The sequence below is a fragment of the Cotesia typhae genome, unplaced genomic scaffold (assembly GCF_013202065.1).
Source record: "Cotesia typhae breed Kobodo isofemale line unplaced genomic scaffold, CoteBio_Ctyphae scaffold_152, whole genome shotgun sequence".
NCBI lineage: Eukaryota > Metazoa > Arthropoda > Insecta > Hymenoptera > Braconidae > Cotesia > Cotesia typhae.
In genome coordinates this window covers 8119326-8142502 of record NW_027423776.1, presented here as the reverse complement: position 1 = coordinate 8142502, position 23177 = coordinate 8119326, and the positions used below count along the sequence as shown (strand labels likewise).

The window sequence follows — 23177 nt, the reverse complement described above, 5'->3', positions numbered from 1 at the left end:
ATTATTATTATTAATATCATCGTTATATTATTATAAATTTTATTTAAAATGGCTCAATTGACATTTAATTTTCTAATTATCCTTAAATATTATTTTTTATAAAATTGCTGTTGAGTAATTAAATAATAATCGCGATACTAATCCGTTCAGTTATGTAGGTGTTGTAACTTCGAGTCGTAAAACCTGCAAGAGAAACGTGTAATTGAATACACGCATAAATTCAACAAAAGCGGGACGTTTGATTAACAAAAAAAAAAATATGAAAAAAAATCGAATAAAAAAAAGTAACGCAAATAATGCTTCTGTCATGCATTGAAAATAAACATCAATAATAATTATATTGATGTAGCATTCGTAAAAAATATTTAAATTCATTATTAACTAAATAATTATTAAATTATAAAAAAATGAGGTTTTTTTTGATAAACTCATAAATCAGACAATTAGACATATTTCGTATCATGTACAAATATTGAAATAAATTCACGCACTATAAATCTATCTAAGAACTAAATTAACTTAAAACAAAAAACGGGAAAAATCATAAACATTATTAATAGCAGCATCACAGCAATTTCACGAATTGCAATTGAATGGATTAATTAATTAAGGAAGATAAATGTATTTTATATGTACTTGGTCCGTGTGAGTGCACTACTGCCCATCGTAGGATCCATCATACGGTTCCAATTTGTTTGCCCGACGACGAAACCAACTGCACGCAATTTTTCCTGCTGCTTACGTTCTTCCAAGTCAGCCCATCGAACCTGTAACATATTTGATAAAAAATTATTACTATTGAATAAATTATTTTTATTTTATTAAATTATAAATTGAAAAATTTTTAATTACTTACGCGTTTTTTTCCTGATGAATCTTCTGAGTCATAATAATCAGGAACTTGCAAAAAGTCTTCCATGGTTTGAGGTTTACTATCATTTTTGCGTTTTGCTAAACCATCCAGACGGTCTGAAAATTTTTAAATAAAATTTTTATTTAATGTGGTTAAACCTTTCTTTCAAATTTTTTTTTTAATTAAAAAAAAAAATTTTTTTTTCTAATTTCTTAAATTAAAAAAATTTTTTTAATTTATCTTCTCTTTCCAGATGCTATGTATTATATAAAATCATTATTACTAAACATTTTACACATAAAAATGTAATCATATTGTAGTAAATTGTCGAGAGCGTTTCTTTACAAATAAATATAACTGCGTCTAAGAACATTTCATTTTTATAATCACTCATATTCATGCACTGAATTAATTATAGCATCAAATTGATAATTAAATATAAGCTTACCTAATTTGTCTTCAGCTTCCATTTTTTCCCATTTGCTAACTCCCTATAAATAAATAAAATGAATAAAATTAATAACACTAATTCTCAAGTAATCTTTATAACTTTATTAACGTTCAATTTATCAGTTCTAATGACACCACTACTACACCATATTATTATATGTTGACTTTTTATACATACATACATTTAAATTAAGTGCTACTCACTTATCATATCAAATTATTAGGTAAAGATAGAGACATAAGTAGTTTTAGCATAAAAACCCAATGATTATATTTAACTCTACATAAATAAAGCAATACAAGCAACAAGTTATATACCCTTTACATATGATCAATAAACTCATCTGATTAACTTAAGAGCAATTCGTATGTGATCAAAAGTATATAAATTATGCGGGTTACACTTTCAAACAAAGTATATACAATTAAATATCCTTTCTACATATTTTTTAAATAAACATCAAGGTCAGGTTGATAAAAAACTAATCCAATTTATACAGATCTGAGATATGTTTCACTGAAACCGGTGTTACTATGTATTACTATTACCTATGGAATAACATTTTTCAACATTTTATCAGCTTCTGTCTAAAGATTAGAATGCACACGCAAATACCAAGTTTTAACTTAACAAAATTTATTTATTAAATAACTATTTATAAAAAATTATAATAAATGTCTCACCAATGGATTCTGTCCTTCTTGACTATCCTGGCTATCTTCATTAGAATCAGTACTTTTTTTATCAGTAACAGGAGTTACTTCTTCCATTTGTACCTGATAAATCCAAAATAATTTTATTAATAACAGATCTTCTTAAGTTCCTCCCTAACTGTGCATGAACCCAGTAAATTATTCGAGTAAGTTACCTGTTCGATGGCTTCGTCTTGTAACAATGATGAGACATCTAATTTTTGATGATAATTCGGTGTCGGCTCAAAATAATCAATAATTCTGTTTATTTCATCTTCAGTTCGGTTGTGAACGTTACGTTTTAAACATATTTGAACGTCCATGTCCATTTCACATATGTATACCTTTAATCAAAAAAAAATTATTTATTCATTATAATTAAGATTTGATATTGATTGAAAATGAAAATATTTTTTGGTAGTAAAAATATAATTAAATTACCCGAAAGCCTTTTGATTTAGCAAAACTCCACATTTCTTCATAGTCAGAAATTTTTTCATTTATAGAATCAAGTATTATAAAATTGAAAAATCCATCAACGATATTTTTCTTGAAGGCTTTGACTAGTGATGTTAAATAACTTGATTCCATTCCCTCTTCATACTCGTACACCATTTCCTGCAATTAAAAAAAAATTATATTCCAGTTGTTTTAAATTTTAAGCATTAATAAATAATAAATGATAAATAACTAAATAATAATAATAATAATAATAATAAAAAGTTTCACTGACCTTATTAATAATTTTCTTGCCATTATCATCAGTACTTTCTATTTCTTTTTCAGTTAAAAAATAGTCGTCTAAGCTGAGAATACGTGGCGCTGAGCCTGCTTGTTCTAATTCTTTATCCTGAAAAAAAAAATAGATAATTTATATTAACATACGTTTTATGATAACAGTCTAATAATATGTATAATCCATAAAAAAAAATCTAAAAATATATTTTTTATATTATAATAATAATTTACAAAAACATACCTTTATAAGTTTAGCAACGAAAGATTTTCCACTTCCAGGTGGTCCTCGCAAGATGATGGCTATTTTTGGCGGTCTATTCTGACGTCCAGGTGGAAAGAGTAGGTCATCAATAATAGTAAGATTTGATGTTTTCGCCAATTCCATTGTCCTTGGCGGGGACTTGGGTTCGATAACGGAAACATCTTGACTGTAACAAAATCAACAACTTATTATTAGAGATAATTCTCATATTTAATCCCTGGCTTACAAAAAAAAAAAAATTTACTAAGCATTATTGCCTTAAAATATACAAAAGTTATGAAATTGCACTGAGATATCAGGTGCAATATAAACGCAACGTCTAATGAAAATATTTATCGTGTAAATATTTATTAAAAATAAGTTATATTAATTTTTATATTTCCAGATTTAATAATAAACAGTTGATTGATTCAAATAGTTCTTAATAATTATCGCATTGTTTGGGGAAGTGTAAACAATTAAGCGGAGATAATAATAATAATGGACGATAAAGTACGTAAATTCAAATGCAATCGATTATTATAATAAACAAATTACACATAGATAATGGGCATCGAAAAATAATTATAGGTGTAATATGGTAAAAATAGAAGATTTCAATTAAGTGATTTAAAATCGTGCATGGTTTGCATTGGTAATGTAATAATAATAATTATCATTATTAATTACAATAATTAATCGCTTTCGATAAATTGCCTTTAAATGTTTATAAATCATTGAATATGTTTATGAGTTTTTAGAAGCACATTTTCATTTTTATAACTACATAATTAATATTATATTTATTGATATAAGTGATACGGAAATTGCGCGCATTGCGCTGCAATAATTAAAAAAATGTGACTAATTCTCACTTTCATTTCCAATGAAAATCATAACACTAATATTATTAGTTTTTTTTTTTTTTTTTTTTTTTTTTTTTTTTTTAATAAACAAACCTTGAAATTTCATTATTTGTTTTTCAAAAAAAATTTTTATCAAAAATTAATTTTTCAGATTTGTTAAAATATCTGATGTACTAAGTAAATTTATATCGATTACAACGTTATAGAGGATAGACTTGCATAGCAACAGAATTAGAGATTGGAATATACTTCTTTTTTACCGACCAAATAATTAGGAGGTAATTAAACAATAATTGTCGCTTATTAAGATCAATGTAAATCATTTTTACACAATCAATTTTCTCGTAAAAATAGTATCACAACTGTAAAAATATTCCTAACCGAAAATTATTTAAAAACAAAATTTCATTCAATAAAAGTTACAAAAATTACTTGATGTTAAAAGTAAACATCATTGTGTAATTAATATTGATATGAAAATTATTCTATGATAATCAATCACATAAATAATCATACCTGGAATCCTGATTAGATGCATCGGTGATATTGTTCAACGAATTCTCCTGTCGGCTTACATTCCCTTTAGATCTATTAACATCGACACACACATTCATTCATCCATATATCACATTAAAAAATATATTTTTTATTTTCACAATAAAAAATAAAAAAATGTCCTTTATGAAATTTTTGTATTATAAAACTTGAAATTTTTAAGCTTTATGGTAAAATAAACAACTCTGCAAAAGGCTAAGCTGTTTTTTTTACCAATAAAAATTCAAATAACAAGAATTGAAAACACAAAATTTACAATAAGAAATATAAATAAATAAAATTAGTTTCTATGATTTTACCTTTCTTCGTCTTTTTTTATTTCAGTACTAGAGTCCTTTTGATTTCGATTTAACTTATCACGGGCTTTTTCTGCTAATACGTAAAAAAAAAGATAATTAAAATTATAAGTTTATAAAAAAAAAAATTGTGATTAGACATTGTGCTCATCAATTGAATTAAATATTAAATTACCTTCACTAGCATTTTTACGTGCAGTTTCTTCACTGAGTTTTTCAATTTCAATTTCCCAAGATGGCTGACGTTCTTTTTTATCCCGAGTTTCTTTATGATCCTTAGAATCTTTATTATTCTTGTATTCTTTAGAATCTTTGGAATATCCAGAATGATGTCCAGAAGAGAATGAGTCTCGTTTTCTGTCACTTCGTTTTTCATCTCGACTATTTCCTCGTCTGTCTTCACGACTTTCTCCCCGTCGATCTTCCCAATTGTCTACTCGCTTGTCATCACGATGGTCTTTTCCGCGGTTGTCTCTGTCGCGTTCTCGATCTCTATCTCTGTCTCTATCTCTGCGATTATCTTCCCTCTCCCATGGTGAATAATGATCACTGAATCGTCTGCGCTCTTCGCGCTTCCAAACAGGACTGGGTTCTCTTCTATTTCGTTTGTTAGCCATCTTTGTTCTGTTATGGCGATTTTTGTAGGCTGAGAAGCTATCATTGTACTCCTTCAAATTGTGTTCATTTTCTTGCCAGTATTTAAATTCCAGCCTGGGATAAATTTCATGATCGGGGACTATAGGTTTCAATCTACCATGAGAGTAATCGAAGCAATGCACTGGTGTGACGTAGTCTTGAGCAAAAGGACGACGAATATGTCCATAATCTGTAACTTTAGATGGCTTGTAATCGTTGAATACTTCATTAGGAGCACCATCACCATGGTTATAATTAAATTGTTTTTCAATACAGAACGACGGATGCATCGGTCCATCACGCCTGACACCAGGTTGATTTCCCATGCGTCGAGAAAAAGAATTATCCATAACCATATCCATATGCATTGGAGGTTTATTGAAGCCCGGCTGCATATCATTTGGACCACCCTGCATAGGTCCAAACGAAGATGAAAAAGGTCCTGGTCCGGGTCCTGGTCCGGGTCCTGGTCCTGAGCCGGGACCAGGTCCTAGTATTGATACAGGATTATTGTCACGAGGAAGAAAATCCTTCATCGGGAAATTTTGTCGCATTGGTAAATCTCTATCAAGAACTAATTTTGGCCCTGGTCCAGGTCCCGGTAGAGAATTCGGCCCGAACGGTCGATCAAATGGTCGGTTGGAGTCCAGAGGATGACTGTCTTTGATTTCATCGCGAGGTTCTTTTAGCATACCTATCGGTGGATCGAATTTCACGGATAAAAGTGATGGAATTTTAGGTGGATCATCAATAGCTTGATTGGGACCAAAGGGTTTCTCATTAAGTCCACGAAGCGGCGCAGTTTTTTCAGAGCTAGGTGTTATAAATTGAAGATCACTGAATGTTCGTGAACCGAAGGATGGTCCAGAATTGGCCGGACGAAAATCAGGGTCATCTGGTACTCGAGGAGCTAAAAATGGTTCATTAAGATTTCTTACACTGAAGGAATCATCATTTAAGCCTCCAGGACCTCCGAGCAATGAATTACCTCTTTGATTATTCATGGATGACCCAAAAGAAGATGAAAATCTATTATCAATTTGATCTCTAGGTCCAAATGGATCAGGAACTTTGGGAGCAAATAAATCGAGATTTCGAAAACTACTCCCTTCAGAAGCTCTAGAATCGAGTGGTTCAGTTCTTCTTTGTTCGAAAGGAGCAGGACCTCTTGGTCCAAACATATCAGATCCAAACCTTGATCCGAATGAATCAGGTCCTCTTGGACCAAATGAATCAGGTCCTCTTGGGCCAAATAGATCTGGTCCTCTTGGGCCAAATGGATCTGGTCCTCTTGGTCCGAAAGAATCGGGTCCTCTTGGCCCAAATGGACCAGGTCCTCTAGGCCCAAATGAATCAAATCCAGCCTTTGGTCCGAATGAATCAAATCCTCTTGGTCCAAATGAATCAGGACCTTTTGGTCCAAATGAATCAGGTCCTTTTGGTCCAAATGGTTCAGGTTCTCTTGGTCCGAACATGTCAGATCCTCTGGGACCGAATGAATCGGGTCCTTTCGGTCCAAAAGAATCATTTCCTCTAGGTCCAAATGAATCGTTTCCTCTGGGTCCAAAAGAATCATTTCCTCTAGGTCCAAATGAATCGTTTCCTCTAGGTCCAAATGAATCATTTCCTCTAGGTGCAAATGAATCAGATCCTCTAGGTCCAAATGGATCGTTTCCTTTGGATCCAAATGAATCATTTCCTCTGGGTCCAAATGGATCAGGTCCTCTTGGTCCAAATGAATCATTTCCTCTGGGTTCAAATGGATCAGGTCCTCTTGGTCCAAATGAATCATTTCCTTTAGGTCCAAATGAATCATTTCCTTTAGGTCCAAATGAATCAGATCCTCTTGGACCGAATGGATCGAGTCCCTTCGGTCCAAAAGAATCATTTCCTCTAGGTCCAAATGAATCGTTTCCTCTAGGTCCAAATGAATCATTTCCTTTAGGTCCAAATGAATCAAATCCTCTAGGTCCAAATGAATCAGATCCTCTAGGTCCAAATGAATCGTTTCCTCTAGGTCCAAATGAATCATTTCCTTTAGGTTCAAATGAATCAGATCCTCTCGGACCAAACGAATCAGATCCTCTAGGTCCAAAAGGTTCTGGTCCTTTTTGTTCAAATGAGTCAGTTTCTTGCCGTCCAAATGGAGCGGGTCCCTTGAGTCCAAATGGATCGGGTCGTTTAAAACCAAATGAATCAGAGCCTTGTGGTCCGAACCCATCAGGCCCTTTAGGTCCAAATTGATCGGAATTTCTAGGACCAAATGAATCAGATCTTTTAGAGTCAAAAGTATTAGGCTCTCTAGACCCTTTTGGTCCGAATGAATCTGAATTTTTAGATTCAAATGAATTAGGTTCATTACCACTGAAAGGACGTGGTTCAGATGCTTTTTTTTCAAAAGGTTTGTCACTAGAATTAGTATTAAAGTCTCGTCCTTGCTCTTTTGTTTCAAATGGTCTATCAACTGGACCTAAATTTGGTAATTCAGGAGGTGGCTCCATATTAAGATCTTCAGGTTTTGGATCATTCTCACCCATAAACGGTAAAACGTCCAACTTTTTTTCAGGTTCCACTATTCTAACAGCTTGATTTTTATCGACTTCAGTTTTTGTTTCAGAATTGATCGCTTCGTTAGATTTTTCGGGAACTGAAAATGATTCTACTGTACTATGCTCTTTATCATCAGACCGATTTTGTATCATTTGAGAATCCATCCACGGTGGGATGTCCATAGGCGGAAGATTTGGTGAAGATGTAACTGGCTCGCTTTTATTTTCTTTTTCATTAATTGTAGACAGTTGTTTTTCCTCTGAGGGCGTCTGATTTTCTTTCATTGCAGATTGATCCTCCATCATCGTTGAGTATCCTTTTTTCATCGTTGATTGATCTTCAGGCTTAGGAGAACGTCGTTCTATGAGAGGGGGGCGATCTCCTATTAATGATGGACGTTCTCCCATCAATGGTGGACGTTCTCCTATCAATGGTGGACGTTCTCCCATCAATGGTGGTCGTTCTTTCATCAATGATGGACGTTCTTCCATCATTGATGGACGGTCTTCCATCATTGATGGACGTTCTTCCATCAATGGTGGACGTTCTTTCATCAATGATGGACGTTCTTCCATCAACGATGGACGTCCTTCCATCCCTTGTTGACGCCCTTCCATCAAAGGCGGTGGTTTCATGAAATCATTTTGGGGTAGATCATCTCTAGGAGGTGTTTTTGATCGATTCATCATGCTGCCAAAACTACGATCCTTATCGAAATCGGAGTCGGAACCTCTTGGGCCAAAATCTCTTTCACGAGGGCCAAAATCTCTATCACGAGGACCAAAGTCTCTATCACGAGGACCCAAATCTCTATCACGAGGACCAAAATCGTTAGATCCACGAGGTCCTGTATTGTCAAAACGATTATTAAAGTCATCAGAACCACGTTGGTTGAAATTGGATCCTCGAGAGCGAAAATCATCCCGAAATCTTTTATCAGAATCATTATTAGGAGCAAAAGATCCTGAACCCTTGTTAAAACTGTCCGAAAAAGACCCTTTGTTATTATCAGAAAATGAATTTCTACCAAAGTCGCTAGAACGATTCCTTGGCAAAAATGGTGAGTCACCGGTTATTTTTTTGAAACTTTCACTCAAAGAACCAAAGTTTGTATTAGATTTATCAGTTCCTAAAAAGGTTCCTGATGGTTTAAATATATCCATCGCAACACGTCGTTTTTCCATTAATTTTTTAAGCTCTGGTGACATTTCAGGAGGTTGGTCAAATCGACTATTCCTGCCTTGATTACGATTATTCGAATTGCCAAAGTTGTCTCTTCGATCTAATCCTGAATTAAATCTGTCAGAACCAAACCGATCATCATTAAATTGATTTTTTCCAAAACGATCGTCCGAATCTATCTGATCCCGATTATTTGAACCAGACCCGCGGTCAGAACTGGAGTTGAATGAGTCTCTATTAGCTCCTCCAAATCGATTGTTGTCTCTTGAATTTCCATCATCTCTGGAAAATCTATCATCACCAAAGTTCCTGTCATTAGATCGATCTTTAGATCCAAAAGAGTCACCTGAACGATAATCATTAGATCGATTGTCAAATCCAAAGTCCCGACCTGATGGTCCATCGCGTCGGAAACGGTCGCCTGAAAAATTACTGCAGTCATCTTGATTGAATCGGTTCGGGCCACTGTCGCGATTAAATGAATCGTTAGATCGAAATTGACCCATACTGTCCTGGCCTTGACGGTTATTGGAATCATTTGAGCCAAAACGATCATTGTATGACTGATTGTTATTGTTGCTATTATTATTATTATTATTATTATTTTTGTTATTGTTATTATACTGATCATTTCTAAATGGTGCATTTGAGTTGTCATCAGGCTTAAACGGCGCATTTTGATTTCCCGATGATCCTCCAGAAGGTGGTTGAGAAAAATTATTAGATGGAAATCCTGGTGGTGGTTGAGAAAAGTTACCCAGCGGATTAGGCGGAGGAGCCATTGGTTGATAACCCAATGACGTTGGAGCCGCTAAAGGAGCTGGTGGTGGAATCACAGGTGGTGGATAGCTTGTATAAGATGGAACAGTCATAGCAGCCATGCTGTATTGAGCCCATTGTTGAGCAGCCCAAGCTTGTTGACTCGCTTCAGGTGTCATCGCGGTAGACATTACCGGCATTGTTGGCTGTACTGGTGCTTGAACAGGTAAGCTCACCGGAACAGAAGTTGAAGCTGGTTGGCTAGTTGACACTGACGATGCTTCTTTACCAGACAATCCAAGTGTTTTTCCAATTCCCAGTAAATTATTTATCAATCCTTGATTTTCGGTATTCGATAGTATATTGAGTAATTTGTCACCACCGGGTAAGGGCTTTTTCTTTTCAGCTTCAACTTTAGCTTTTTGCGCTTCACGTTTCTTTCTCATTTGTTCCCGACGTTCAATTAATTTTTCTCGCCATGATGTCCATTTTGCTTCATACTGCTTGTACTGTGCCTAAAATAAAATATCGGGCTTTTTATAATTATTTAATTAGTCAGACAACTTTTGATAAATGTGTATCAAAAAAAATAAATATTATTGATGATCAATTACATATATATATATATATATATATATATATATATATATATATATATATATATATATATATATATATATATATATATATATATATATATATATATATATATATATATATATATATATATATATATAATCTAAAAAACATCTCGTTAAAAAAAGATTTTGTACATCAGTTTCTGTTGAATATGTTAAAAAAAAAAAAATTAATAACTTACCTTGTCTGGATGATTAGCATTTTGTTGTTTCCACTTATTAAATTGTTCTTCCCATTGTTTGAATTGCGCGTCAAATGTTTTTTCAGCATCAGTAAGTTCATCGTCTTCACTTTTAGATTTTTTAGCACTACTAATATTAAGATGATCATTAGCACTTCGTTTAATACCGGTTAAATCATTATCAGACGGCGGAGGATTTTCAGGGGGTGGTGGTGGTTGCCCAGGTGGCAAGGGAGGATTAACGTTTGGTTTAAACGTAAATGGAAAGTTATTTTGGGTAGGCGGGGGCATACCAAGATTTTGGTTCATGTTTTCAGGCGGTAAAGGTGGTTTTGTTGAAAAGTCTTCTTTAGGAAGTGGAGGAGGTTGAAGTCCTGAGGTCATACTAGACATCTGTTTCATTGATTCTTGATACTGAAAAATATAATTATTTATTAAAATTGAATAATGTTTTCATTTACAATCCATAAAAGTAAATTTTATGCTGCCAGGGTAGTTTTTAATCTCAAGATAATTATTTGTTCATATTTTAGAATTGTTTATAAATTTTATTTTTTATTTTTGAAGTATCCAATTTTAATCTGACGGCTTAAAGTTACTCCAATAGACTATATTTTTTAAAATGAATCAAATATCTTATATTAAATATAAAAATCAACAATTAACATTAATGATTTTAATTTTTATCACGATACAGGCGTAATATTTTTTTTTTATTATTTTAAAATTATATTTCTGAAATTTAAAAAATACGTCCGATACCTTTGCACCATATTGTGCTTGCCATTGCTGATATTGTTGTTGCCATTGTTGCCATTGAGCCCAATTTTGTTGCTGAGCTGCAGCCCATTGTTCAGTAGTATATCCACTGGGAGCCTGTTTTTAATTTATATGATATTTATTAAATTATATTTTCATATTAAAAATAAAGAAAGTGATCAAAAACTTTTTATTAAAAGCTTTTGTCACTTGATATTATTTATTTATTACTTAATTATCATCAATTATAATATAAAAATGAAAAATACTTACTGGTTGATTATAATACTGCATATAAGCTTGCATTGTCGCCATGGGATCAGTGCCAGTAGAAGGATAACCTGGAGCCGCTGGTGGTTGTGGCATCGGTCCAGCAGCTGTACCAGCCGGCGGAACTTGCCATTGACCCCAATTTTGCATTGTTTATTTTCTTTGTTTACTTATTTGTTTACTGAATATTCCGAATTCTCAGTACTCTAGCTCATGCGATTTTTGTTCTTGATTTTAGACTTAGCTAGAGCATGTTGAGGACGTTTTTAGGGGATGCGATGTCCAATAGGACGCTATTTTAGGTGTGGAGAAAATTCTTATTACAAATACTCCAGAGTACGCAACAACAAACGTCATAATATTAAATTATATTACACTATACTATTTTAAATATATATATTTAAGAATAAATGCATCAAGAGTATCTACGAAAAAGTAGAAATGGGTTGTTGTTGTTGTTATTATTGTAGTACATTAGTTATAATTAATTATTTTTTTGGAAACATATTTTCTATCAATATTAAATATTAATTATCTTAAAAAATATCCTGACTCCGGAGAAAAATCAAAAGAAAAGCCACAATCCAAAAGAATACATTTACAACTCTATCATAAGTGACTTAACAGAACGTTATAATACATTCAATCAAAGCATCTCTACCCAAGAAACTTGATCAATGAAATAGCGCATTAACCAATCTGCCATAAAAGACCACTAAAATTAAAACTTTACTAAATCACAGTCTTCTATACCATAGCTGTCAAATAAATTCTTGCTCCAATATAATATTTACCATTATTTATACTTTATCATCATAAAATTATTAATTAGCCTTATATCAACACTAGACATCATTTCAAAATGATTCTAAAAAAATACTATCTTGTTAGTTTTATTTTTATTATAAAAAAATTTTATTTCCTTAATTAATCTACATTATTAAGAGAATAAGAAAAATTTTGTTTTAGTGAAATGAAAATGTAACAGTCATTCCTTAATTCTTAACATTTTCGTAAATATAAATCCATTCTGATGTTACACACATTGAGACCTTTCATTTGAGTACCCACATGCATTTTTATATATTTTTCATATATATATATATATATATATATATATATATATATATATATATATATATATATATATATATATATATATATATATATATATGAAAAATTGATGTGGGTACTCAAATGAAAGCTCTTGATAAGTGTAACATCGGGATGAGCTTATATCTTTAAAAACGCCAATATAGTTAAGAAAGTACCCTGAAATTTAACAAGTCATTATTTATTTATTTATAGTCCACAAGTCACGGCAATTACATAGTGACTGCAAGGTTGCTAGTTATGAATAAAATAATTGCAATAAAAATTAAAAACTTTTACACAAAAAATTATTTTATCAATAATTTTAAACTTTCGACTGTGAAAATTTAAATTAATAATTTAATTTGCGGTAAATAATTTATTAAGGAGAATATTTTTGGTAGGTATGTTCTGACAGACTATGTTTAAATAGAGCTTTATTTTAGATAGCTTATGGAAAATTTTTAAGTGTGCCAATCACATATTTACCATTGTTTCGTTTTTTTTTTTTTAACACAATAAAAATACAGCCGGGCAAAAAATTTTCAATCACAATTACTATCATTCAAAATTTTCATTGGCATCAATCACAGACTGGCTGATAAAATAGTTTCTTTCATTACAATTCCTTGTTTAATTTTCTATCTTATTCAACCATTCTCACTGATATATCAACGAGTAATTTTGAATGGTAGTCTTTGTTTTTGGCACTCATTTTTTTTTTGGCAATAATTTCGTTGCAGCAAAACCTGTTTGAATAATGGCAAATTGTTATTGAAGAATTTCTCAGGTAGATATACTGCGACAAACTTATATTGAATGAATTATTATTATTCAGTAGTAATTTCTGGCAGAGTTGTAAATCCTTGTCCATAAATGATGATCTATGAAAATTAATTTATGGATTAATTTAAAAAAAACAATTATTTTTTAAATAATGCAGCAAATTACCCTTTGTTAACAAAAGGAACGCGCACTGATATTTTCTAATTTATTGCATCATTAATCATTATTGTTATTATTATTATTATTATTATTATTATTATTATTATTATTATTGTTATAAACATTATTGAATAAGTACCACAACAACTGCAAAATAGCTGAACTCTTTAAAACAAATAAAATAAAATAAACGAGACAGCTATCGAGTAGTTTATTTTGGCCAATGATACTAGCATGAATAAAAATAATTTGTTCTATTCTCAGCATTAATATTTAAAAATTCAATTACATAATGAGTTATTAATAAAATAATTAATTTTTCTCAATATGTATTTACTAAAAATTTCTTCGCAATCTTATAAACAAATCAAATTTTCCGTAAATAATTAATAAATAATATTATATAGTTAAATATCTGTCTAATGCTAATTAAAATAATTTTATAATTACAGTTTAAATGTCAACCGAGGTTCTCGTAATCAAAGTAATTAATAGCCAAAAAAATAACAATAAAATTTTATCTTTAAAACTTTTTTTTTTCAAACTTAAATAAATAATATGATTGGAAGGATTAAAATTCACTGAAGTGATTAACGATTATTTAATTATGAAAATGAAAAATAAAATAACCCATTCTTGAGATAAGGATATTTTTATAGAATAAAGTTGGTTAAAAATGAATGCATCCATAGTTTTTATCGATTTGTTGGATATAGAGCATTACACTACTGGTGGCTTTGCTAAATAAATGTGCCACCATTATTGGTTGGGGTTCACGCCATTCAGTCAAAAAATCAGATGCCAAATGTATAAGTAGAATTATTTTGATTGATTATTATCGTTGATATTTATTAAATATTTATTTAATTTGATACTCACATCAATTTTTATAACTATCTTCGGTGAAGAGTTTATTACACTTTTTAACCGAATTTATTTCGTGCGGTACACCGTAAACATCAAGAAACGAACGAGCACTAACACCACTAACACTCTCTTCTTCTTTTATTTCATTTTCCGTATTTTCCCATCATTATCCATTTCGCTGCTGCATCATGGAGTTTACGTTGGTAGTTTAAACAATGCTGACAACTTAAATTTTCAGTTATTATTTTACCCGGTTGATAATAATGTTGCTTATGGTAACAAACAAAATTTTAGAATTTTAACCGTAACATTAACCTAGTCAATATAATGAAATGTTGTGAAATGTAAATAAAGAAAAAAGTTTTAAATAATTAAATAAGAATAAATAAATTAATTTAATAACATGATCCAATTAAATTGTATGTTAACAATTGACAATTAAATTTATAATTTATTTTGATATTAAAAACTGTTTTTTAATTACCGCAATATAAAAATTTAATCATGTTGATGAAATTTATAAATAGTGGATACAGAAAATATTCAAATAGACAATTTTTTACAAATACTGTAAAATTTTCGATAAGACAACCTACAGAGGAAGAAATATTACGTCGAAATAAATTAAAAACATCACATTATCTCACTGCACTTGGTGTAGTTTCAGTTGGTCTAGCTTATGCCGCAGTACCACTGTACCGAGTTTTTTGTCAGGTGAAATTTTATACTTTTATTTTTGATATTTTACCATAATTAATTTATGATATTAAATTTAGCTGTCACCTCACAATTGTTTTAATTTTTTTTAACAAATAAATTATAGTAAAAAAAAAAAATTATTGAAAAAATGGACTTGTAGAAATTTTAATAAATTAAAAATGCAATTTTTTAAAAATAATTTTTGGAGCAAATTTTTTTGTTTTAATTTTAACTTTCATGTCATATTAATTTCCAGCTGTTAATTTTTTAATTTTTTGAATAAATTAAATTTTTTTATAATAATTTAATTGCTATAAAATTCTAAAAAAAATTTTTAATATCTGTCAACTTCAGTGTCATTAAAATTAGCATATTTTTAGGCAACAAGTTATGGAGGAACTGTAGGACACGATGCATCGATGGTTGACTCAATGAAGCCCGTTAGGGATAGAGAAATCCGGGTAGTATTTACAGCTGACACCGCCGCAGCTATGACATGGAACTTTAAACCTCAACAAAAAGAAATAAAAGTTGTACCAGGTGAAACAGCACTTGCATTTTATACAGCTACTAATCCGACAGATAAGCCAATTGTCGGTATTTCTACGTACAACGTTGTTCCGTTTGAAGCAGGACAATATTTCAATAAAATCCAATGTTTTTGTTTTGAAGAACAACAACTAAATCCTCATGAACAAGTTAATAATTATCTTTATTTATTATTTTATAACATTCGTAATTTTTAATTCTACTGTGTCTAATATTAATAACAATTATGTTGTTTTATATTAAAGGTTGACATGCCAGTATTTTTTTATATCGATCCAGAGTTTGCAGAAAATCCACTGATGGAAAATTTGAGTGATATTACATTGTCGTACACATTTTTTGAAGCTAAAAAAGGATTTAAATTACCAATACCAAGTTATGTAAAGCCACATGCGACGTTGCCAGCATGAAGATTGTAGTTATAGCGGTTTGGATTCAAATGTACAAATGATAAAATATTACTAATAAATTGTAATATAATAATAGTTAAATTATTAAGTCCAGGTGATTACAGGCCTACGTATTTTGATTTAATCTAAGTATTTTATTCGAATTAATTCAACTATTCTTTGGTACATGTAGCAATTAAAATCTAAAGAGAGCATTAACTGGGTATGCTCGGCGTAAGCCACATACTTTTTCTTTATCAATGTACATCGCGTCTATCTTTAATGCTAGATCATGCTCCAATGAATTTCTTGTTCGTAATAATCGTTGGTGTTGACATTCTATTTCTTTTAACATCCTGTGCATTTTGTCAACTTCTCGATTTACATTGTCAATTTCTTTCTGCAAACTGTTATAGATTTTTTATATTATATGCAAATATTTTATATTTTAATTGAATATTAATTCAGTAGTTCAATTTACAAACCTAACGTGAGCATAATCACGACATAACTCCAATTCTGGTCTGTGCATTCGTGCTTCTAAACGAGTATGAGCTACTTTCAGAGCATAACTCTTGTCAGCAATTGCTTTTCGCAGTACTTCCATATTTTTTTCAACATCAAATATTTCTTGTTGAACCTGAAAAATTATTTATTGTGTTATGTTATTAATTATTAATTATTATTATGTGAAAAATTATAATTAGTCATAAAATACTTTGTGGAGATGTTGTTGTAGTTGGCTTTTAGCTTCCAGCATTTCAGAGCTACGACGAGCCAAGGCGTTATTGGAATAAGTCCATGATTCCCAAATTTCTCTGGATACACGATTGACTAATGATTCTGCCTCAGCGCGCAATTGGACTGATTTAGCTCGTTCAGTTTGTGACTTTTGAACTATCCTATTAGCTGCATCTGCCCAAGTTTCTTGTTCTGAAACGCTAAAAAATTTTTTAATTATTGATTTTTAAAAATATTAATTTAAAAAAATAATTATTTGATTTTTATAAAATTTCATTTACCATGGGTCATATTTTTCAATCCCCGAATAATATTGTATACCATGACTGTAATTATTTAATTGATGGCAAAGTGTATCAATTCCTAGTGCGCTCTCTTTATTTTTCATATCTAGTTGTAACTGATTCTGAGAAGCTCGACAGTTTCGTAACTTAACAAAGAAGAACATGCATAATAATTTTTTTATAATATATTAGTCTATAATTTTATTTTTTTAATAGTCACCTGATCTTTGACTCTATCAAGACACGCTTCTAATTTTTTTTGACTTGATCGAAGGTTTGATAATTCAGAAAGAAGACATTTTTCCGAATCATCGTGTACAAGTTCAGTCCCTAAAATAAAAAAAGCAAGATAAATAAAAAAAATTTGTCATAATTTATATTTCAAGCTAATTATGCCGTTACAAGCCTTTTCTAGCTTCACGATGATAAAGACACTCTTCAGCAATGTGTAGCGGTCCTTCGATATCCTGAACAGCTTTTTCTAACACAGCCCGACAATCTTGAAGTCTCTCGCACTCTTGAATTAGTCTTTCTAATTCAGATGCTACTTCATTTCTCCAAAAAGTTACGTCAGTGATTCGTTCGCCTAATCTGCGATCGGAATCATGTTGGAAGTTTTGAATTTTTTTCTTCTGCAGCTCTAAAAAAATTTATTAATTGATTAATTAATTGCAATTATTAAAACAGCTTAATGTGAACTAAATAAATAATTACCGCATAATTTTTACAGCGTCGTTTCTTATGCGCTCTGAGTAATAAGTATTAGCATCAGCTTCATTATAATACTTTATTTGTTTTTGAAACCACTCATTTGGTGTATAACGAGTATGAAGAGCCGATTGTGATGCATGAACAGGATTTCGTTGAAATCCAGTCACGAGATTTGGAAATTTTAAGGGTTCTGTAGACATTTCAGTTACTGGATCCACTGCATAATTCGACACACACTTTGTCGATCTGTATAAAAAATAATAACATTAAAGTTAGCAGTCGTTTGACCATTTTTTAATATTTTTTAATAAATAAATTTGCTCCGAAAAATTGTTTATAAAAAATTGCATTTTTTATTTTCTAAATATCAATTTCTTTTCTCATTTTCTTTGAGATAATTTATTTGTTAAAAAAATTCTAAAAATTGTCAAATATTTTAATTAAAATTATGTAAAATTATAAGCTAGCAAGAAATAAAAAAATAATCGAACGTTTTAAACTTACAATGGAACCAATTGAACATTTTCATATCCAATATTCGGGCGCCAAGGCATTAACGAATGAACTCTCTTGCAATCACTTCCACGAACTGGAATAACAGGCTCCAAACAAGCCATTGATGATCCAACAGTAGCCCAAGGTTGAATTAACTTTAAAAAAAATTTTTAAATCAGCAATAATTAATTAATAAAAAAAAAAAAAATAAAACAAATCACAAGTTTTAATTATATTTTGTATCAGTAATTCCAATATGGCTGATGTACCAACGAATGCTCCAGAACGTACGTACCTAATGACAAGTATAAGTAGAAATAAATAAATATTATTTAATATTACTTGACATATCTTTTAAAATAAAAAAATTTTAACTCATATTAATAATAAAAAGCATAATTATAGTAATATTAAGGAATTATTTTTAAATTAAATATAATTGATAGGTTACGTCAGCTATATGACAGTTGATTAAAATTTTAATTTATCTTTACAGAATGACATTCAAGTTAGTTGTCACTTGACAATTTTTTTATTTTATTTAAAAAAAAGATTCGCTCCAAAATTATTTTTAAAAAATTGCATTTCTTATTGTTTTAAATTTCTAAATGTCAATTTTTTTTTCTTATTTATTTTTTTTGCCATGAAAATTAGTTTAGCAAATATTTAATAATCTTAAGAATTTTTTTTAACAAATAAATGATGGCAAAAAAAAAAGTAGAAAAAAAATTGACATGTAGAAATTAAAAAAATTAAAAAATCCTTCTAGTAAATTTTTTTTGTTAAATAAAATTAAAAAATGATCAAGTGACTGAACTGCTAACTTTAATGACAATTTTTGCCATAATTTATTTATTATAAAATTTTTTAAATTATTAAATATGTGCTACATTAATTTTAATCTTTACAGACTGTCCTGGAACAGAAAGTAATAATGCAGGAAAGGTATCAGCGTGTGCTGGTTGTCCAAATCAAAATATTTGTGCGTCAGGTGCAACAAAGCAACCTGATCCAGGAATCGAATTAGTAAAAAAGAGGCTCGCTGATGTGAAAAATAAAATTTTAGTATTATCAGGCAAGGGTGGTGTTGGTAAAAGTACAATGACTTGTTTAATAGCACGTGCTTTAGCTGCAGACAGTGCAGATAGAAATGTAAGTAAAAAAAAATTGTTTTATTTATTAAGAAAGCAAGTGTAAAAATTTTCTATAGCGTTATTGTGGAAAATAACAAAATACTTACTTTCTTGCCTAAACCTAGAACATCAATCTGGTTTTCAATGTACATCGTTCCATGTCAAGGACTAAAAATATATTGTACAAGCATTGATCCTATAAGCTCTGAAAATTCACCATCTATCTATAGCAATTCGCTATTTGTGTCGTATCAGCTCGTACCAGCTTCTTATTGATTGCTAATATAATGCACACTCACGATTCAATGTTTTATGTTATTGCTCTTGGATTTTTCTTTAAACTCCTGAACCTATGAATGCAAAAATAACATTATTGCCATTATTTATTTTATTGATGATTGTAATTACTTGCTTTCAGGTTGGTGTATTGGATATCGACATTTGTGGCCCGTCACAACCAAGAGTCTTGGGAGTCGTTGGAGAACAAATACACCAAAGTGGTTCTGGCTGGTCTCCAGTTGTATGTCTTTTTTTTCTTATTTATTTATTTATATAAATTGAAGATATGAGTACAAGATGTTCTGTTAAATTTTTTAATTTTATCTACAATTATTTTCTAATAAAAATTTATTCAATATTTTATTTTTACAGTATGTAGAAGATAATTTGTCACTTATGTCAATAGCCTTTTTATTAAATAGTCCTAGTGATGCTGTTATTTGGCGAGGACCTAAAAAAAATGGTAAAATATATTTCTTGTAATTTATAACTATCAAACTTTTGATACCTCAAATTTTTTGTTTTCAAATTTTTCTGATATTTGAATTTTAAATATATTTTTACAGGAATGATTAGACAATTTTTATCAGAAGTTGATTGGGGTAATTTGGATTACCTAATCTTAGATACACCACCGGGTACATCTGATGAACATTTATCGGCAACTACATACTTAAAAAATGCAGGAATAACGGGAGCAATTATTGTTACTACTCCTCAAGAAGTAGCTTTGCTTGATGTTAGAAAGGAAATAGATTTTTGTAAAAAAGTTAAAATTCCTATTCTGGGTGCTGTTGAGAACATGAGTATTTTTGTTTGTCCAAAATGCAAAGTAAGTGTCCTTTTTAGATTGTCGATAAAGATATATATTATTTTAACTAATTATTAATTAATTTATTTAATTATTCATTTATTAGAATAGCGCTGAAATATTCCCGGCATTGACTGGAGGTGCCCGAAATATGGCTGAGGAAATGAATGTTGAATTTTTAGGCTCTATTCCCTTGGATCCACTGCTAGCACGCTGTTGTGATGAAGGTAAAAACGTTTTCACTGAAATGCCCGAATCATCAACAATTGTTGCGCTCAAAAAAATTGTTTCACGTAAGTCAAACTTATTTTTAAATCGTTGAAGTATTGAGTAAATAAATATAAAATTAATTTTTTTTAACAGGAATCATTGACAAGTGCGAGAACAGTGAAATGAAGACAGCAGAAGCTGAATAATAATAATACAATAAATAATTCCAAACTTTATAAATTTATTATCTTAAGTATATTAATAATACATTAAAAAAGTGTTACTTATATTTTAATCATGTGTTATTTTGTTAAAATAGAAAATTTTTTCACACATAAATTTCATTTTTATTTTCAGTTCGGTAATTTAATTACCATATACTTAAATATTAAGAATTATTACGCACAGTGGAAAAAATGATGCGATAAAGCCATAGAATTATAATTCATGATGATGTTTTCCGTAAAATATCACGTACAATAATCATGATCTGACTCACTGAAAATATATCGATATATTACATTTTCAGCCTCTTGTTCAACACTACAAGATGATTTGTCAGTGTCAATACTGCTAGCAGCGACATATCTAAATATCTTGTTCATATTTTCTTGTTCATTATCATTAATCGACACTGTCGATTTATCTTCATCTGAAATATAAGCTTCATATCTAAATATTTCAGTTTTTTTATTGATATTTTCTAGCTGTTCGCACTTTACCGTAACTGGTGCAATAAAATTTGGATTGTTTAATTCTGACTTTTCATCCATCTGTAAAAGAATTATATTATTAATATTTAAACTTGTAATTTAACCATTAAAAACAGGCAAAGAAGAATATGTACCAGGTTTTCATCATTTGGATTTAATTTTTTTATTATCATGAGTAATTTCAAGTTATTATTATTTAACTGTTTATTTCTTTTCTTCATTATCTGGATTTGTTTTTGAAGTTCCGAAATACGGTTCCTAGCTTGTTGAAAATAAAACCTTGCATTTTTCGGTGAATCCATATCTTCTATACTAAAATCACCTTCAAAATATCTCCGTCTACGAGGTAAATTTTTGCAATTTTTCAAATTCGTTTCAGATATTATTACAGCATTAGCATTTAATGCATCTGCGTGTCTTGAATCATTTTCTAATAATTCATCAGATCTTATAACTGGCGGCAGATTATCTGAATGTACTCTTTAAGAAATAAAAGATTTATAATTTCAATTATGATAATGGCAAAGAAAAAAATACAACAATTAAATAATAAATTGCATACTTACTCATTCTCATTACAGTCGCTTGTTTGTTTACCGACAGGAACAGTATTTGGTTGTCTGCGTACAGAAATAATATTTGGTGAAGTAAATTTTTTTCTTGTTTTAATAACTTTGTTATCATTATTGACATTACCACCTATAAACAGTGTTGGTATAGCATCGGATCGTAATGATCTGCCTCGACCAAAATGCCTTGGAATAAACGATTCATCAGTAAAATGACGTGAACAAATTCGAGAAACTGATGAAAATTTTAAATTATTCAATGTTAGAATTGAAAACCATTGTTCCTTCATTTTTTCATCCTTTGGGAGTCTGAAAATATAAATTTGTGATTAAAAAAATTCTTGGACTTCTATGTGGCTTAAAAATTCAGGCTACGAGAAACTCAGGTCACTCAAAAAATTTATACTAATTAACTTAATAATTTAATTAATTAATATTATTAAATTATGGCATTAAAGAGCCGTCACTATTATCATTTTTTTTTTTTTAATAAATAAATTTACTCCGAAAAATTGTATTTTTTTAATTTTCTAAATGTCAATTTTTTGTTCTCATTTTTTTGCCATAATTTATTTGTTAAAAAAATTTTTAAAATTGACAGCTGACCGCTAACTTCAGTATTATTGAATTTTAAACAAAGAAAATATTAAAAATAAAAATAAAACTTACTGATAAAATGATAATGGACTTTCTTTTTTATATCTTGCTCTGCAGCTGGTTACAATACATCGGAAACCCATTTTTTAAATAAATTTATTTGTAATATAACCAATAGTTTAAACAAATTATTATAAATCTGAAGAATATTGATAATTTAAATAATTTAATGATTGTTCGCTCCGAAAATAATTTAAATAGTTGATAACAATGATAGTTTGTAAAGAACTGTCATGTGATAAAGTAATAATACAAAGCAAAGGTTAAACTAGTATTGTTATTGTATCTCGGGAAGCTTTTGTAAGTCTTCGGGAATTTCCGGATTTTCTGAATGAATGATAAACTAATAATTTAATGTGTGATTT

At 29.9% G+C, this 23177-nt stretch overlaps 5 protein-coding genes across 9 annotated transcripts in view; 2 read left to right on the top strand and 3 right to left on the bottom strand.

The window, feature by feature from the left end:
• Positions 1-14733, bottom strand: part of LOC141536502 (uncharacterized) — a 37726-nt gene extending 22993 nt beyond the window's left edge. The window contains exons 1-16 of one of the 5 annotated variants that reach the window (XM_074257067.1): positions 14585-14733; positions 11672-11961; positions 11402-11515; positions 10640-11053; positions 4868-10334; positions 4696-4768; positions 4358-4429; positions 2976-3162; positions 2730-2846; positions 2438-2614; positions 2173-2340; positions 1988-2080; positions 1302-1344; positions 857-969; positions 637-767; positions 20-183 (exon numbers count right to left, since the gene is read on the bottom strand). In XM_074257067.1, the coding sequence (XP_074113168.1) occupies positions 147-183; positions 637-767; positions 857-969; positions 1302-1344; positions 1988-2080; positions 2173-2340; positions 2438-2614; positions 2730-2846; positions 2976-3162; positions 4358-4429; positions 4696-4768; positions 4868-10334; positions 10640-11053; positions 11402-11515; positions 11672-11818 (7353 nt within the window). In that variant the 5' untranslated portion in view covers positions 11819-11961; positions 14585-14733 and the 3' untranslated portion in view covers positions 20-146. Of the gene's footprint in view, positions 1-19; positions 184-636; positions 768-856; positions 970-1301; positions 1345-1987; positions 2081-2172; positions 2341-2437; positions 2615-2729; positions 2847-2975; positions 3163-4357; positions 4430-4695; positions 4769-4867; positions 10335-10639; positions 11054-11401; positions 11516-11671; positions 11962-14584 lie in introns of those variants that run through there. The other 4 variants (XM_074257068.1, XM_074257069.1, XM_074257070.1 and 1 more) reach the window with 4 other exon arrangements.
• Positions 14734-14900: 167 nt separating this feature from the next.
• Cox11 (Cytochrome c oxidase copper chaperone COX11) lies at positions 14901-16311 on the top strand. The gene is made up of 3 exons (XM_074255872.1): positions 14901-15286; positions 15652-15969; positions 16066-16311. Exons 1-3 carry the CDS (start codon positions 15077-15079, stop codon positions 16228-16230), a joined length of 693 nt encoding a protein of 230 aa, XP_074111973.1. The 5' UTR covers positions 14901-15076; the 3' UTR covers positions 16231-16311.
• LOC141535764 (tektin-3) lies at positions 16256-19969 on the bottom strand. Its single transcript, XM_074255868.1, is given in 10 exon segments — positions 16256-16616; positions 16695-16849; positions 16928-17150; positions 17232-17380; positions 17455-17564; positions 17641-17860; positions 17862-17874; positions 17949-18191; positions 18450-18595; positions 19681-19969. Coding segments are annotated over 10 exon segments (1515 nt in total). The 5' UTR covers positions 19726-19969; the 3' UTR covers positions 16256-16405.
• Nubp1 (NUBP iron-sulfur cluster assembly factor 1) lies at positions 18567-21168 on the top strand. The gene is made up of 7 exons (XM_074255870.1): positions 18567-18727; positions 19351-19592; positions 19992-20093; positions 20225-20315; positions 20419-20684; positions 20770-20956; positions 21027-21168. The coding sequence occupies exons 1-7, from the start codon at positions 18697-18699 to the stop codon at positions 21077-21079; spliced, it is 972 nt and encodes a 323-aa protein (XP_074111971.1). The 5' UTR covers positions 18567-18696; the 3' UTR covers positions 21080-21168.
• On the bottom strand, positions 21095-23161 carry LOC141535765 (uncharacterized). The gene is made up of 4 exons (XM_074255869.1): positions 22825-23161; positions 22153-22464; positions 21721-22066; positions 21095-21646 (listed from the first exon to the last, which is right to left on the bottom strand). The coding sequence occupies exons 1-4, from the start codon at positions 22893-22895 to the stop codon at positions 21344-21346; spliced, it is 1032 nt and encodes a 343-aa protein (XP_074111970.1). The 5' UTR covers positions 22896-23161; the 3' UTR covers positions 21095-21343.
• Between the last annotated feature and the right edge of the window lie 16 nt (positions 23162-23177).

What these genes read in the sequence shown, in the direction of transcription:
- Cox11 (XM_074255872.1), top strand. Translation starts at nt 15,077, where the DNA reads ATGTTGATGAAATTTATAAATAGTGGATACAGAAAATATTCAAATAGA. An exon ending in TGTACCGAGTTTTTTGTCAG is followed by an intron (nt 15,287 to 15,651) that starts GTGAAATTTTAT and finishes GCATATTTTTAG; the next exon opens with GCAACAAGTTATGGAGGAAC. An exon ending in AACTAAATCCTCATGAACAA is followed by an intron (nt 15,970 to 16,065) that starts GTTAATAATTAT and finishes TTTATATTAAAG; the next exon opens with GTTGACATGCCAGTATTTTT.
- Nubp1 (XM_074255870.1), top strand. Translation starts at nt 18,697, where the DNA reads ATGGCTGATGTACCAACGAATGCTCCAGAAC. An exon ending in ACCAACGAATGCTCCAGAAC is followed by an intron (nt 18,728 to 19,350) that starts GTACGTACCTAA and finishes TAATCTTTACAG; the next exon opens with ACTGTCCTGGAACAGAAAGT. An exon ending in GCTCAAAAAAATTGTTTCAC is followed by an intron (nt 20,957 to 21,026) that starts GTAAGTCAAACT and finishes TTTTTTTAACAG; the next exon opens with GAATCATTGACAAGTGCGAG.
- LOC141535765 (XM_074255869.1), bottom strand. Translation starts at nt 22,895, where the DNA reads ATGGGTTTCCGATGTATTGTAACCAGCTGCAGAGCAAGATATAAAAAA. An exon ending in AGTCCATTATCATTTTATCA is followed by an intron (nt 22,465 to 22,824) that starts GTAAGTTTTATT and finishes TTATATTTTCAG; the next exon opens with ACTCCCAAAGGATGAAAAAA. An exon ending in AGCGACTGTAATGAGAATGA is followed by an intron (nt 22,067 to 22,152) that starts GTAAGTATGCAA and finishes TATTTCTTAAAG; the next exon opens with AGTACATTCAGATAATCTGC.